This window comes from Oxyura jamaicensis, chromosome 7 (assembly GCF_011077185.1).
Source record: "Oxyura jamaicensis isolate SHBP4307 breed ruddy duck chromosome 7, BPBGC_Ojam_1.0, whole genome shotgun sequence".
Classification (NCBI taxonomy): Eukaryota; Metazoa; Chordata; class Aves; order Anseriformes; family Anatidae; genus Oxyura; species Oxyura jamaicensis.
Genome location: NC_048899.1, coordinates 37,138,842 through 37,155,177, shown reverse-complemented (window position 1 = coordinate 37,155,177; position 16,336 = coordinate 37,138,842). Strand labels below are relative to the sequence as shown.

Genomic DNA, 16,336 nt, shown 5'->3' with positions numbered 1-16,336 from the left:
GGGGGGGAGGAGGGAGGAGGGAGGGGGGAACGGAGGGGGGCGGGGGGAGGAGGGAGGGAGGGGGCTTCCCATAAGGCCCCGCGCGCGCGCACCCGGAAGGGGATGGGGGAAGGGAGGGGCGGAAGGGGAGGGGGAGGGAGGGGTCACGTGGTGGGGGGACAGGGAGGGGAGGGGGGAGGCGCGGGGGGTGATGGGAGGAGGGGGAGGCGGCGGCGCCTCAGGTGAGGGACGGGGCGGGAACGGGGGGAGAGGGGGGTTTTGGGGGGGTTTTGGGGGGGATCTGGGGGCTTTTGGGGACTGGGATGGGCCTTGAGGGAGGCTGTGGGCACGGGGAGGTGGCCTTGGGGGCTGGGACCTGCTGTGGAAGGGGTGAAGCCGCCAGAAGCCGGCAGCGGCTGAGGGATGGGGGCTGTGGTGGGTCCGCTACCGGTCCGGTGCCTCACAGGACGGGAACGGGGCCGTGCTGGCCCGGTGCGGTGTGCCGGCGCTGCTCCTGAGGGCTGCCCCAAACCCCGCGCTGCTCCTTTAAAATTGACTGGAAGAAACCCCTGGAAAAGACTTTTTTTTTTTTTTTTTTTTTTGTCTCTTTTATTCTAGCCAGGTAGGTGCAGGCAATAAAGAGTATTTTTTCTATTGCCCACACGATCGTACATTCAGCCACTGAGTGCGTTTAGTCCAGCTTTGATGCATCCAGGCGCTGTGAGGTGGCTGCGCCTCCCTCCTGCACCAGGCTGAGCCACCTCTGGCTGCTGAGGGCTTGTGTCTGGGCTTTCACCGAGGGCCTGTGCCTGCACAAAAGGTGCCCTGGGCTGAAGTGCAGCAGAAGTTTTCATCGTGGGCTCCTCTTTGTACGTCTGGAGGCACTGTTCTGGTTGTTTCCTCCGTGCTTCCCCAGCTGATTATTGGAACCACACCATAGTAGCTGTACGGGTGGAAAGCTGGACAGCCAGTCCTTTTAAAAGCATGTTACAGGATGCCTATAGCTTGCTACAGCAGCATATATTTATTATTTTAAACTATCCGAAATGTTAAAATGCTTTGCTTGTGACAGTTTGAAATTCAGAGGAGAAGGTAAACGTGTGTGACTCGTTAGTGCACCTTACCAAGGAGCGTGGAGCAGATTGCGCGCAAAAATCTGAGATCAGCTCCTGCCCAAAGAGATGGGAACGTGGCAGAGTGAGCCTCAGTGCATGCGCTGTGCCGCTCCTGGTTCTGCACAAGATCAGCTTGCGCATGGCCGTGCTGTCTTCACAGAACTTGGCTCATTGTTCAGAGATAGTTGGCCGTTGTCCTTGCCTTTATCTTAAGAACTTGCTAGAAAAGCTTGGTAGTCTGTTTGGGCTCACATCAGTTACTTGAAGTACTGTTTGCATTGTACTAAGAAGCATCCTAAAGCAAACCTATGTTTGTATACAACTTCTGAACAGAAATTAATTAAAAAATGCATTTTTTCCACAAGATGAACTACTGCATCTTTATCTGTTAAGAAGATGATGTTTGTTATATCCAGAGCTCTCACAAATGAGGGGTTGCCCTGTGTTTGCAGTATTAAATTCAGTTTGTTAAATAATTTCTGAGTAACATATGCTAAACTAATCTGTTTTCCAAATAATTATAGTTCTGTTTTCTTATGTAAAGGTGAAAACTTCAGCAATGAGTAAACGTAAGTCAAAGGAGAGCATCAGTACAAACAGAGAATGCATTTCACAGGTTAGTAACATCTTTATTAGCTGGTTTTAAAGTATGAAACCTTTCTGTTCTCTGCTATCCACGTAATTCTGTAGGTTTTTACTAGCCCTGTGCAGAAGAATCTTCCACTTGTGGATGGACCATGCTGACTGTTTGAATCGCTCATTAAACCAAAATAAATCTAGTAATTAAGTCAGTAGGGCTTTAGCAGAAGAAAAGGTAAGTGAAAAACGGCATAGAAAACACATGTGTAAAGCAAAGACTTGCTTCCATAAAGTGGAATTACGTGCAAAATCGATTTTTAGTTTTCTTTTATCCGTTATTTAGACTTGCTGGGGAGTATATCTGCATGCTTATTTTTGAACCGAACACCTAAAGCTGATAGTGATAGTTCCATCCTGAGTTAAAAGTTGGCGAAGTGTCAGAAGGAACCATGTTTCCAAGATACCAAAAGCCTGCCAGCAAGCGATAGGAAGAAACGCACAGTGATGCTGGAGTCTGCTGGTACACGTTTTCTTGCACCTATGAGTTAGGTGTAGTGCTGACCTAATTTTAGAGACTGGTATAACATCCCTTCGGGGCTGAAGGAAAGGAATTGTAACAGAAGGGACTGAAGACTCATACTGCTGTTCTGCATTGAATTTTCTCTTTTCTGTTACAGAGAGTCTGTTAAACGTTCTGCTTCTGACAACGTTATTCATATTTCAGGACCTTGTACCGTTGCTAACAACTGAAGTTTGCACGTAGAACAGCTGTCTGCATATTTTGCTATTGTTTTACTGCAGGAATTATGTTACTGGTACATTCTGGTATGCGAAGCAGCAAACATTGGTTTTGAGTATTGCGTTATATCCACAGGTGCAAAAAGTGTTACGTGAAAGGTTGTGTCACCATTACGCTACTGGAAAACTGTTTGGGATTGAGCATCAGTACAGGTGAGTGAGCAGATTCAACTAATAATTTCTATTTTAGCCACAGTATAAAAATAATCAGTCTGCCCCTGCTTTTCTGAATTATACAGGCCTAGGTGACTTGTAGTGCCATCCTTCTATGACTTGTTTCTCTAGTAGGTTTTGTACAACTGTTACTTGCTCTTTTGTCAGTCTATGCTGTCCTTTGTTCAAATTCTGTAATTCCCAAAATGCCTGTTTCAGCCTGAAATATCGTTTTAGGCTATATTCTAAGACAGTGTTTAATGATCTGACCAAGCAAAAAGTTGAATTCTCTTGTTGTGAATCTGTATTGTTATTTCAAATAGCCTTGTGGATGGGTAAGCAGCATTAAAAGTTGATCTTAAACCTTGGTTGCCAACCTCATGTTTCTTAAAGCGGAGACCAATATTTGAATCAAATTGACTTCTCAGGGTCTGGATGTAAAGGTTAAAGTTAGGGAGAAGAGACTGCTACAATAAGTCCACGCTATTACTAATCCTTCTGCACTTACAAGGTCAAAGTCTGTGAATAACAAACAAGTACCTAAAGAGCTTGTTTTAGCCATGAATCACATTTTTTTTTTTAGAAGTAGTTTATGGAAGTTGAACTTGTGCAGTAGTTTCCTTTCCTTCCATGGGAAGAATAACAACATTTTGGGTTATTAAAGTAGTGTAGCGTAATACGCATGCAGATATCACACAGGCATGTTTATTCTGGGAACATGCATTACTGTGATGTTAGTGTGCTACAAACCAGGCCACCCCTCTTTATATTGGGGTTCTGCAAATGATCTGTTTGCAGACTCCTCCTAATATGCCACTGCTGATGGGATAGAAAATCCAAACTTCCCAATCTCTAGTTATTCTCACCTAAGATGTACCAGGGCTCTTTGCCATAGTTAGCTTTCAAATAGTGGACAAAAATGGACACACAATTTACAGCTGTTCCATGATGACTCCTTTAGAAGCAGCTGTGTCACGTGAACGTTCAAACTAAAGAAGAAGCTTATTAAAGGCATGCATCTGTAAATGTTTGTGAGTTGGAAATACCAGCAGGTTTTGAGCGCTTTAAATGTGGGACTAGGTGATTAATCTATCTGAAGACAGTTTAGAATTTTTCTTTCTTCCTAGGGGTCGTAATAGGTTACGAACTTGAAGATCAGCATTGCTGTTAGCATTCACAAGCCATGAATGAATAGGTAGAGCACGTGATCAGTTTGATCAATATTGTCAATCTATTCCACTAGACTTAATTTTTTACTGGTGTCAAGGTTTTCCTTGTATATATCTGCCAGTCTTCCTTCTTCATGACCTGTGGTGGTATCACATAAAATAATCTTATTTTTTTTTTTGAATAAATAAATTATTTTTGAAGTTTCCTCTTTTATGGTGGAGAATTGTAGAACTTTATGAATCAATGATACTCCTGTCTCCTGCATGTTTTAATATTTAAAAATATTTTAAGAGATCTAATCACTCAGCCCTTTGTACTTCATTGTATTGCATTTTGCATGCCTTGAATGCTGAAAACAAGGTGAAATGTATCAAGTTTTCTCTTATGTAGTAACAATTATTGGGTTTTTCATTCATTTCAGTGAATGTTGCCCAGTTGGAAGTTTAACCTAATACTGTTTTCATCACAGACATCTGCTGGAACTGCTGAAGCGAACTACAGTTCATGGAGAAAGTAATTCTGCCCTCATTATTGGACCCCGTGGATCAGGAAAGAGCGCGGTATAAACACCCTTTAAAAGTTTATACAAAGTCAAATAAAGCATGAGGTAGATGACCCCACTGAAGTTGTGAGAGCTTTCGGAGCTGATTTTTCATCCCTTTGCCTGCTTTTAAAGAGAGAATTGCTAGTTGTTTACACATAACATGAAAGCGTTCTAGGATTTCGAATGAGCTAATTCTGTTGAATAACAGTATGGAGAAACCTGAAACTTCTCAAACACAGGCTAGTTTTGTAAAATGAGTAACTTCACATGCAGCTGACAAAAACATGGACCTGTCCATCCTTGCAGGGACTTGTAGAAGTATGCATGGTTTTGGAATCCTTCGCATGTCTTTACCAAGTCATGTGACATAGCTATAGGTGCCCAAAACTTGAAAAATGTACATTATTTTATCGGAACAAGTTGTGTTTGTTGCTCCGTAATCTGCCTACGTCATAGGTTCTGTCTTCTTTCAGCATTTCTCCTATTGCACTTATGCCATGGTTCTTGCCACAGAAGAGTTCATCTTTGCAATTAAGCCAGGTTTTGTTTGACAAGCCCTTTAAATGTTCACCCCTTATTGCTATCAGGCCTCGGTAAAGATGATTGGAAGGGTAAATGGGAGGGTAAATTTCTAACTAGCTGTTGATATGTAAAGAATGGTAATGTATCTTAATCCCATTTGAAATGTGTCAGAGACCATTGCTATCTAAGTTGTATTTATTATGTAAAGGCATAAATCTCTTACGTTTACATGAGTATGTGATTGATAAATAGGTTGGTTGTTACCAAAGAAAGTATTTGACATGGACTTTGGGAGTCTTCCCAAGTGCTAGAGCATGGATGATATCTACTTGCAGGGCATAAACTTGGGAAACCAAGGGAATAAGCCTTTTTTGGTTCTGAGTGTTCATATGCTAACTGTTTGTAGTAGGAGTCAGCTAACTGTATCTGTTTCAAAATACAACAGCCATAGGAAAACATAGATGAGCTTTATACTGTGGGTAAATTGGAGCAGAGGTGAAAGCTTTTTTTTTTTTTTAAAAAAAAGGGGGGGGGAGGGGGGGGGGGGGCAAGAAAACCCCACAGACCAATCTGCTACATGTCGTTCCCCATACCCCTCCACCCCTAGTTTCCAAAACACAAACTATTATTGTTTATTAAGGGTTCAATTGTCTTTTAAAGCCTTTACGTAAAGATAGGAAAAATGAAGATTTGTGAATCTTCCCGCCAGAATGCCAGTAAATGAGAAATGATTTTTCTCTTAATAAGAGAATAAGTTCTTTAGAAGAACATCTTTGTTCTACAACATCAGAGGTGTCAGTTCTCAAACAAGGACTGCTGGAGACAAAACTGTGTGTATAAATATATGCAGATATATATAATATAGATACCATGCTTACACTTGCCTGCAAATTCTCAGCTGGCAGAAGTAAAGGAAAAGAAGCAGTGAGTGAACAAAAAGTTTAGATTTCCTCTATTTATGAATATTTTAATACAATCCCTCATGACTTTTTACCAAGCGAAAGCTCTGAAAGACTTGGCACTGATGGACTGTAAATTTGGGACCCCTAAGTTTTATAAGCAGTAGTTGATGTGAACGTGTACAGTTTAATTTTTTTCTCATGCTTCCTAAGTTTAAGATGAAAACAGTAAGTAAGCATAGTGTCTATAAAAATTCAAAGCAGGGATTTTTGTTCTACAGCATCTAATGAAGCTGGATACTGCACTAACTCAGAAGACAAATTCTGTTGCATATTAGACTCTTAAAGCTTTGTTTGATGGAAGCAAAAGCTCGATATATTGATCCAAAATATAGAGACTAAAATACTGGAGATATTTCTTTCATTAATAATTCAGCAGAATGAACAAATGTAATTGCTACAGTCATGGTAGTAATGACACTTTAATACTTCTGAAAATACTAAAAGACTTTGTTACCTAACTCAACTGTGCATACTGTTTCCTATCTGGTAATACCAGTTTATAGCTTTTAAAAATTGTTAATCCATTAATCTTGTCATGAAGTAATTTTGTTTCTCTTTTCCTAGTTACTAAATCATGTCTTGAAAGATCTCATGGAACTCAAACAAGTTAGAGAGAACCTCTTGGAAGTTCGTCTGAATGGCAAGTAGTACAGTACTGCTCTGATATGTTATGTGCTGTTGCTGTGTATGGTATGCGCTTACAAGAGTTCTGGTTTCAGCAGCTACAATCTAGCCTCAAATATGGACACGCTCATCTGTGAGCTCCCAAATGTCTTTGCATCTATAGAAAGACAGCTCCTGTGCTTTTAGTGGCTTTTTTTTTCTCAAGATGTTGAAAATCAGTTCAGTTGTAAACAAATTATTTGAAGTAACCATGTTACATGTGGGAACTTGTCTAGCCTTAATTGTTAAAAGGGCCTAGCTTTGTCAGGCGTGAAACTGAGAGCTTCTGGGTGAGCTTCTAGTGGCAGTAGATGCGGCTGCTTGGAGTTAGGGAGAACTGCCAGCTCTTCATGAAAAATCGTTTTCTTTCAGGGCTTTTGCAGACTAATGATAAAGTGGCCCTGAAGGAGATCACCAGGCAGTTGCGCCTGGAAAATGTGGTTGGGGATAAAGTTTTTGTAAGTATCAACTTCATTATGCTCTTTGCTTATCTGCCTGTAAAATCCTTGCCTTGAAAATTAGAGGTAAAGGATGCAGCTCGTTGAGACTGAGTAGGCACTGAGAGCTTATTGAATAACTCGCAATAATGAGTGGGCTGGCCCAGTCTTCCCAAAGCTCTGTCTTTTAATATAAATAGAAATTGATGGCTGTGGAGTGCTGCGGAAGTCTTTGCCTATAATGACCCCGGGTTCCAAACACTTCAAGGCAAAAAGCATGTTCTACACAGGTGTTGGATGTTGCTAGTTTTGCTAGTTGAGCACTATTCATTAATATTTTTTTCAAAAAACTTTAATTTCAATTTAAATAAATGGAGGAATGCAAATGCTCCCTTAAAACTTACTTGCAGCCTCTGAACGAAACAACTGTTAAGCATTCCAAAGAGACTGTGTGCAGAGGATTAGAGTATTTTGGAAACATCTGTTTTATAACTTCTCAAGATAAAAGAGTAGGCAAATTAACTGGCCAAAAAAGGAATATCTTGAGTATATTTGAAAGCTTTTCTATTTCATAGGGATATCTATCCAGATTGCTGTCATCTTAGAGTTCTCATTTTGCATAGAATTTCTTTTAAAATGTTTTCTTCTATTGACTTTTTCCCGAAGATAAGAAACCTAGTTAAACTAGTACTGAAGTAATAAGGAGAACAGCTGAAGTGCTGCAGAGAACGAGGCTAGAGGCGGTGTGGAATACAAGATGAACTGTCGATTGTAGTCAGTAGGCTTTGTTATCTTTGCTTTTCTAGTTATCCCAGATGGTTTTTAGATACAGAAAACGGAAAACTGTTTTTGGCAAATATAACTGCAGAAATAAAATGAAATGGCAAGTGTTTAGTGTCAGTATAGCTGTTTGAAAGCCTTCTCTTTTCATCATTTTTTTCCCTTTAACTTGGTGTGGAGTACTACTTTAAACCCATAGCTGTCTAATCCCTTCTGTTGCAAGCACTGATTTGCAGGAATGCCTTGGTTCTGTCCACAGAAACTTTTCCTTTCTTAGTTTCTGCAGTTCTCTTTCCGAGAGTAAATTGGTTCTTCTGCATTCTTCAGTAGGGTTTGTGGTCTCCAGTTATAATTCTCTCTCATCTTGCAACTCGTATGCCACAAAGCGTGTCAGTGTGTGTGTAAATAAAGCAGGATGGTCTTAGCAAGTCACTGTTTTGTTGTGAATGTGATGCCATCCATCTCGTAAGGTTGCAAATTAATAACCCGCATACTCATTCTTAATGGAACCCATTATGTGGCAGTTGTTGCCTTTGTGTAAAGGGGAAATTGGAAATGCAGCAGCTGTTTAAGGAAAAGATGAAGCTACTTGTAAATTTAGTTTATTATAAACATTCTTCTGATCACTAATTTATGCCTGAGGCAATTAGTTTGGGATTTTCAGGCTGAAAAACATGGGTCGAAGTAGAGTTACCAATCAGTTTTCTTCATTTGCTTTGAAGTGTTTGATTATATAACATGAAGTAACATTGTAAATTTCATATACGCCCTGGTTTTGAAAGGAGGATTTGAGAAGGAGATGAGCTTCAGTACATGCCTGAACTTGATGTAGTCATATTCTGAGAATGACCCTGAAAAAATACTGTGAATCTCTTTTCCCTGTATAGGGCAGTTTTGCTGAAAATCTCGCGTTCCTTCTTGAAGCCTTAAGGAAAGGTAAGCACTACTATCCCTATTCTGCGTGCTTCTGTTTGTCACTTGCCTGAGAAGCTAGAATACAGATGTTTCTTCTACTTGTACAAGTGGTGTAAGGAAGTCTTGCCCAAGATTGTTACGGTTGCAAAAGAATGGAATAAGTGTGTAATGCCAAACAAGTATGGACCTAACTCGGCTGATGCCATAAAGTTTACGTACAGCGGTCAGCTGTGAAGGACAGATTCTTTTATTCTGACTGAAGCTATTAAAAATAGCGTTTCTGAAAAATAGCCACAGAAATAACTCTTTCCTTGCAACTGGGAACGATGCTTGGCAGAACAGTACAAACCTTAACCAGTTTCCATGTATTTTTGTTGTAGCAATACATGTGTGAAAGGATATACATATGTGCAATGTGTATGTGAAAGGATGGCCTAGTGAGATAGCTAAAAGAAGACGTGAATTGTTAAAATCAGAAGTTGGGAAGGCTGTAGAAATGATGTTACCATCCTCATTTTCTAATTTGCTGTCTCAGGAAACAGAACTAGCAGTTGTCCGGTCTTGTTTATACTGGATGAATTTGACTTGTTTGTTCATCACAAGAATCAGACGCTGCTGTATAACCTGTTTGATATATCCCAGTCAGCACAGACTCCAGTAACAGTTATTGGACTCACATGTAGACAGGTAAGAAATTGCAATCCCAAAGCTTTCAGCTTCCTAGTTGAAGCGTCTTCTCTTTTCTGCTCCTGAGACTTCACTTAGTTTACTAAGAAACTTTTCTCAATTACCCATTGGTCTGACTTTTGAATTTTATAAATAATAATAATAAAAAAAAATCCCAATACATTGTAAGGAGCTGTGGACAGATGTGTATGCTGTGAAATAATTGCTTTCTGACACTGTAGTAGCTGGTATGTTAGTAAAAAATACGTTTTTCTCAAACTCTTTTGGTTGCAAAGGACTGGGTTATGGTAAAAGCAATAATAATTCTGTCACAGAATGGTTTGGGTTGGAAGGGACCTAAAAGATCATTTAGGCTTCCATCAAAGCCTCAGTCTGAGGTTGACTGGGATTGCGTGATATTTGGCTGAGCAAATTTTTAGAAGCTAATAGAATAGTTAATAGTCGAGCTAATAAATTGCAGCCTCGGCTTTTTGCTTCATTGCTGTCCAAGTCTGGTATCCTCATCACCTCTAAATTAGAAGTTGGTATTACTCTGCTTTTGAATCTAATTAAGGTAGAGTCTTTGGAGACTGAGTCATGGTTGTGATAGCTGTGGCTGCAAGCTGGACATCCTGTTCTGTGTGACTTCTGAATCAAAAGGAGTCTCAGTATTTTTCACTATTGGTACTCTGTGGACTCTTACCACGCTTTTTGCTAAGGAATTTTAGTATTCTGAAGGCTTTTTTTTTTTGTTGCCTGCACAAAATTCCTAGAAACAGCATAAGTATTCTGTCCCAGTAGAAGGTAGGGGCATAGTGCTGTGTTTCTCTAAATGGTTGAATCCCACAGCTTGCTTCGGGTGCGAATCTATCACTATTTGTTCTGAGAAAAATGAGCTTTTCTCTATTACCTTCAACCAACAACCTGATGGCAGGCTTGCTTAGGTCTGTGTGACAATCTTAGAAGATCTGTGTTGCCTCTTAATTTTTTGTAGCTGGATTCTTTCAGTCTGACAAAAGGCATGTGAGCTGACAGCTGCCAGCCTACATCTCTACTAAACAGACAACTTGTCGAGAGCCCTGATAGGCTGAAACATCTTGAACGCAGACTTAAGTAACTGAAATATTTACATAATCTATGGAGAAATTTGCTGGGTATCCTAGCAACTAATTATCCCGTATGATGTATGCACCACATGATTTGGGTAAATGGCTAGTTGTTAGGCATTTCAAGGCACATCGATGGCAATAATTAGCAGAGGTCTTGCTGGATCTGTGTTGAAACACATTTTACTTTTTATTTTTTTTTTTATTCTAGTGTTTTTTATTCTAGTTTTTAGTGTAGCAAAGAATGCACTGTAAGTATCTGCTTCTTAAAAAATATTATTGCTTTTTACAAGGATATCCTGGAGCTCTTGGAGAAGAGAGTAAAATCAAGGTTCTCTCACCGACAGATCTATGTGATGAATTCCTTTGGTTTTAAACAGTATGTTAGAATATTCAAGGAACAGCTTTCTCTTCCTGCTGAATTTCCTGATGAGACTTTTGCACAAAAATGGAATAGTAATGTTCAGGTATTTAAAGCTCTTCATACTTGGTTTTAGTAAAACTTCTAAAGTAACACCGTTTTATAGAAGTAAAGCTTTTACTTTATACTAGCATTTCCTTTCACTATTTGAGATTGATATGGGATAAACCGAATTGTGGCAGATGAGCTTCACTTCTGAAGCCTGGGCACGTAAGTGTCACACAAGACCAAAAGTTAAGGCTAGACATGACGAACTATATCGTTCAGTGTCAGCTGAGCTCTTTGTGGAAGTTAGCTAACTACTGGTTTTTCATGTGCATAGGAAATGATTTTCAGAGATGATAAAAGTACCTTTTTTTTTTTTTAAGCATCTGTCTGTAGATAAAACTGTGCAAGATGTGCTGCAGAACCTTTTTCACTACACCAAAGATCTACGTTCGCTTCATTTGCTGTTGGTATGTATTTGGATATAATTTCTTCGTGAATTACAATCATCTGTATACATCACATGAGTTTTTCAATCTGGTTATCAGACCTTTGCTTGAAACATCTTGTTGATGAGCAGGGTTTTGGCAGTACTGGTTTCTTGCATGCTCTGTTGGTCCATGCTTTATTAATGAATTTGAGTTCTTCCAATTTTTATAGCAAATACTTCATGAGGATTTACTTCTAAATTGAAATTGTGTTTTTTTGTTGTTGTTGTTGTTGTTATTCAAAGTAACTTTTGCTGTCTTTCAATTTATAAAACAAAATTGTAGGTGAAGTACTGTCAAAATATTTTCCTTCTGAAATTCCGTTTGCAAGACTTGAAAAAGTTACTGTTTTTAGCAAAGTTAAATAATTTGTTTACATAAGAATTATGTTGCTCATAAGTGAGCTGTTAAAATCCAGTTTTGCCTTTGGCAGATCAGTTTCCCCATGGCTTCTTTCACATGGGTGACTTCATGCAGTCAGCTGTGTGTGTGTCTGCCTTCAAACCTGGTAAACCCGAGGGTGGTCGGTGCTCCCAGCTCCGTTTGGGTGCCAACTGGTCAATCACAGATTTCACTAGCCCTGAAGTAGGGAGGGCAGTGACTTGCAGCAAATGCTGTCATCTGTTTCCTCTACTTCCCTCCACGCTGTGTGTCTGTTTGTGTCCTAGAGCTGGCTTTTCTTTACCCCTCCCCTTCTTCCCCGTTCAGATTCCCATTAGCCTTTATAATCTAAAACTTCCTTCTGTTCCTGCGGAAGTCTGAATCATCGTGCTGCCTTTGAGGCTGTTATGCTGACATCCATAAGGAAAGGAAGAAAGGAAGAGACTGGCGGTAGATAGCATTGGATGTTCTCAGTGAAAGATCTCAATTACATGCATGAAATAAACATTTCTGTATGACACAGACCTGCAGAAAGTAGGAGGTAGGCACTAAAAGCCAGTTTTTATATCCTAGCAGTGACACGAGTAGCCCTGTGTACAAAGGCACATGTAAAGTACTTGTAAGTCATTTCGTACAGCAATCACTGAAATATGCTAATCCATGGAAACTAATACAAACAAGCTAATGAGCGTTTATGTCCTCTAGTGAGGAGGCTTTAAAGTTTTAAGCCAGGAAAAGCTTCCTGGCAAAGTGTAGTTGTAGCTACCAGCTATTTACAGGGGTTTTGGTATGAACCTCCTGCGCGTGCAGGGTTTATTCATTAATGTTTCCAGTAGGTGACTCCAGGGGAAATATGTTCTGCATGCCATCTCGGAGCAGAAAGTGTGTCTGGTAATTAGTAATTAAGTGAAAAATGTCTTCTGCTTTATTTTTAGATGCTTGCTGTGAGTAACGTTACTGTGCATCACCCTCTTATCACTGCATTGGATCTTCAGGAGGCAAGCAAGCACTACAGAATGGACTCCAAAGCAAACATTGTACATGGTAAAGCTCTTTTTTTTTTTTTTTTCTCCCAGGTGTTTCTAAAGACTGTGGAAGGCATCAGGTGCCTCACTGGAATTCAGATGTAAGGGATACTGCGTAATGCACCGCTGCCTCTTGGTGTGAGCTGTTTGGGGAACACATCCATCTGCCTGCTCCCCACTGATTTGCATTTGTATGTGTGTGGCTGTAACGGTGCAGGATAAACCCGAGACTGAGTTGTATAACACTTGGTGCAAATATTACTGCACAGGGCACTCAACCAGTGCCCCGCTACGGGTGCCTAACAGCTCTCGGCACCACCCAGCGTGTTTGTAGTCAGCACTGGTGGCGGGGGGAACCCCCCTGGACAGCGTTTCTGTCCCGTGTGAGTGTCAGATGAAGGGGAAAGGCTGACCTCTTTCTGCCAGCGCTGGTAGCATGAGGGAGCTGCTGGGCTTGGGCTGAGAGCTGTGGCAATAAATCCTCTGAGAACTGCAGCAGCCTGTGCTTGAATATGTACGGCTGTGTGCACCCACCTGCTGAGCTTTTCTTGCTCGTGCACCAGCTGCTGCTGTGTGTCTGTGCTGGGGCAGCCTGAACCCCCCCGGTGCTGCTTTCACCTAACCGTTTGTGGTGAGGGGCTGAGGGGTTGTCCTTCAGCCTCAGCAAGTGAAAAGCATTGAGCAATGCGCTTAAGCTTTCTCTGATAAATATTTGGGAACTTGTACAAATGATGAGGAAAAAATAAATGGCCAACGAGGATATAAGCCCAAATACAGTTAGAGGACAAATTGCTTCCCTGATCAGGAAAAGATAACTTTTATCTGATTGCTTCTTTGCCACTCCCAGACTTTAAAGGCCTTGGTTTGGCTTGATCGTGTGATTCTGTCTGTTTAGGTAATTCCTTGCATCACTTCTTCTGCTTTGAATAGTAAATCACTTCTAACATGTAGATTGTTTTGATGCTGCCAAAATTTCTTTGTCTGCAGTGATGATTTTTCCTTATGCTTAAGTTTCCTGGGTTTTGACAGAAGCAGCCTGTTTTGTTCTGTAACATTCTTGCTTCAAGTATCTGGAAAATGAATGCTCTGCTTTTATCTAGCCTCATTTAATTCTGGAATTTTGTTACAATTATGAGGACAAACCCCACAAATATGTGAGGCCTACAGCATACAAAAGAGTGTTAAAAATAGCATGTGAACTGCTTGCACTTCAGATATGCTTAAGAGAGATATTTAGAGCTCTTGTCTCTCCCTCTAGGTTTGTCTGTCCTGGAAATCTGCCTAATTATAGCTATGAAACACTTAAATGATGTTTATGAAGGAGAACCATTTAACTTCCAGATGGTTTACAATGGTGAGAGCAATGCGTGAATCGTACACGTGCTAAGTCACTCGCTTCACCCCGAGTTAACTCTTCCTTCCTGTTCCTGACACAGAATTTCAGAAGTTCATCCAAAGGAAGGCGCACTGCATGTACAACTTCGAAAAGCCAGTTGTGATGAAGGTAAGCCTGAAGTGTCGTTTTTTTCTGAAGCACTCAGCTGTGTATCTTTTGCTAGAGCACGCATTTGAACGGTCGTAAACAACCCTTGAAGCATGGGCTGATGCTTCAGGGGTTGAGAAAACCCTGCTGGCAGAACAGATGTGACCCGTGGCTGCGTTGCTCGGTGCTGCGCTGCCCTCTGCTGGTCGGTGCCCGGCTGGTAGGAAGTTGGTTGGTCTGGTAAACACTCCGCTTACAAGTAAATACTGCAAGGACTCTTGTTTTTCAAGTTTTTCAGCTCAGGGCGCTGCGAGTGAGGCATTTCATCCTGCTGTAGTGTAGCAGCCCAGCAGGTGGTTGTGCAGGTATTTTCAGCTGATGAATTTAACTCGATGATCGGTGGTTCGGTAGCCAAAGCTGCTTCTAGTCTTGCTGCTTTTGAGCTGAGCAGTCCTCGTTTCCGATTCTTTGTGATTCAGTTGCGTTTAAACTGAGAGTTAAGTAACGCTGTCTGTGTGCTTGTAATGAACTGTTATTCTGGATTAATTGGAACAAAGTCATTCCCATTCGGATATATAAACAAGAGATCTTAATTCTTATTTCTGTAAGAAGAAAAATGTATTGTAGCTCAGCTCACACATGTTTTACTGCCTGTCCAAAAGGACGTAGGGTTGAATGGAGGTGGCGTTTAATGTCTGTCAAGACAGCACACCCCAGACTTCTGTTAAAACAGCAGCTCGCAGGTCATTCAGAATAAGCAGTGCAGAGTGAGGTTGTCACCTTTTTTCCTAATTTTTTTATTTTGTTTTTAGGCGTTCGAACACTTACTGCAACTGGAGTTAGTCAAACCAATAGAGAGACCATCGGTGCGTACTCAGAGAGAGTACCTCTTAATGAAACTGCTTTTGGACAACAACCAGATCATGGATGCTTTGCAGGTGTACCCAAACTGCCCGACAGACGTTAAGCAGTGGGCAACGTCATCACTTAGCTGGTTGTGAGCTTCTGGGAAGTCACGGTACCCCCTGCTACTTCAGAACTTCTTGGGTTAACTGCAGGAGGTGTGATGTTTACCCACAGTTGGGTGGTCAAATTAATAAATTTTTGGTTGGAAGAAGGCTGCTTGGCTTTGCTGGTTGGTTTTGGAACTGCAATCCTGTTATCTTGTAATGGCCGTAAATTGGAAGAACTTCCAAATGCTCCGGGTGGCTCAGCTCAGTGCCAGCTTTTCCTTTTACATGCAACTTCTACTCAAAGCCATTGCGCTTTGAGTTTCTTAATTGCAGATTGAGGCTGCTTTAGGTGATAAGGACTGCTTTAGATGTTAACCAGCTGCAGGTCTCCTGCCGTATGTTCTGAAGTGCAGATCTATCTCTAATACAGCTTTGACGGGACATGAAACTTAAACCTCTGGTCACAGCTAGCTTCGTCTCTAAGTGGTGTGTTTGTGCAAGGCAGCCTCACCTACCAGCCCACCTTCTCTCCAGGTTGTCCAGCTGTCTCATGGTGTCCCTGTGATGATGCTGTTAGGTTTTAGAAAGGATGATGCAGGAAGACTGATTTTCCTGAATATAGACAAGTTAGCTCAGTCTTGCCTTAAAGTCTGTGATGTCATACGCGTTTTTGGCAGCCGTGACTTCAGTTTGTCAAAAAGCTGCGTGTAAAGGGGAGGAGATGGTGGTGGGTAGGGTGATGCCAGCCCGGACTCCCTGCGGAGGGGCTGTAGACAAATGGTTGAAGCCAGCTCCTGGCTGGGTGGCAACACCTGACTCCAGAGCTAGCGTTGAGGGACTTCAGGGGGAAGTACGGGCCTTTGGCTCACAAGTTACGGAGGTGATTTAATTATGGAGGTGATAAGCCTGCTGTGCAGCCCTGTCATTTATTCTCTGTCAAACAGCAGCAGGATCTGGTCAGAAGTGGGAAGAAGGATGGGGAATGCAGGGATGGGCACGGTGGTGCTCACAGATCTCGTGGGGACAGTACGGGTGGAAGGAAGCAGCTCCCCCTGCCCCTGCTCTCTCTGCTTGGGCTTCTCTGGTCCTGGGGCTCTGATCCCTAACCTGAGGAGCTTGGTACAGGGCAGGGAGTGGTGATGGGGAGGGCACTTATCCCAGCATAAATACTTGTAGCCTGAAATACTGTATAGTTGGGTAAGATTGTTATT

General features: G+C 41.5%; 1 protein-coding gene across 3 annotated transcripts; it reads left to right on the top strand.

The window, feature by feature from the left end:
* The first annotated feature begins 174 nt into the window (after nt 1-174).
* Nucleotides 175-15,291, top strand: ORC4 (origin recognition complex subunit 4). 3 transcript variants are annotated; one of them, XM_035330919.1, is made up of 14 exons: nt 175-221; nt 1,639-1,710; nt 2,548-2,624; nt 4,264-4,354; nt 6,387-6,462; nt 6,858-6,943; nt 8,590-8,638; nt 9,153-9,304; nt 10,683-10,856; nt 11,179-11,265; nt 12,600-12,708; nt 13,948-14,043; nt 14,126-14,193; nt 14,985-15,291. In XM_035330919.1, the coding sequence occupies exons 2-14, from the start codon at nt 1,654-1,656 to the stop codon at nt 15,171-15,173; spliced, it is 1,311 nt and encodes a 436-aa protein (XP_035186810.1). In that variant the 5' UTR covers nt 175-221; nt 1,639-1,653; the 3' UTR covers nt 15,174-15,291. The 3 variants fall into 3 exon arrangements, with proteins under 3 accessions (XP_035186810.1, XP_035186812.1, XP_035186813.1); XM_035330921.1 differs by lacking the exon at nt 175-221 and adding an exon at nt 589-601; XM_035330922.1 differs by lacking the exon at nt 175-221 and adding an exon at nt 838-891 and having other exon boundaries at nt 1,635-1,710.
* The last annotated feature ends 1,045 nt before the right edge of the window (nt 15,292-16,336 follow it).

Bases quoted from the DNA above. Each gene is read 5' to 3' on its own strand.
- ORC4 (XM_035330919.1), top strand. From the start codon at position 1,654: ATGAGTAAACGTAAGTCAAAGGAGAGCATCAGTACAAACAGAGAATGC. The intron at 1,711-2,547 runs GTTAGTAACATC...TTATATCCACAG, and splicing joins ACAGAGAATGCATTTCACAG to GTGCAAAAAGTGTTACGTGA. The intron at 9,305-10,682 runs GTAAGAAATTGC...GCTTTTTACAAG, and splicing joins TTGGACTCACATGTAGACAG to GATATCCTGGAGCTCTTGGA.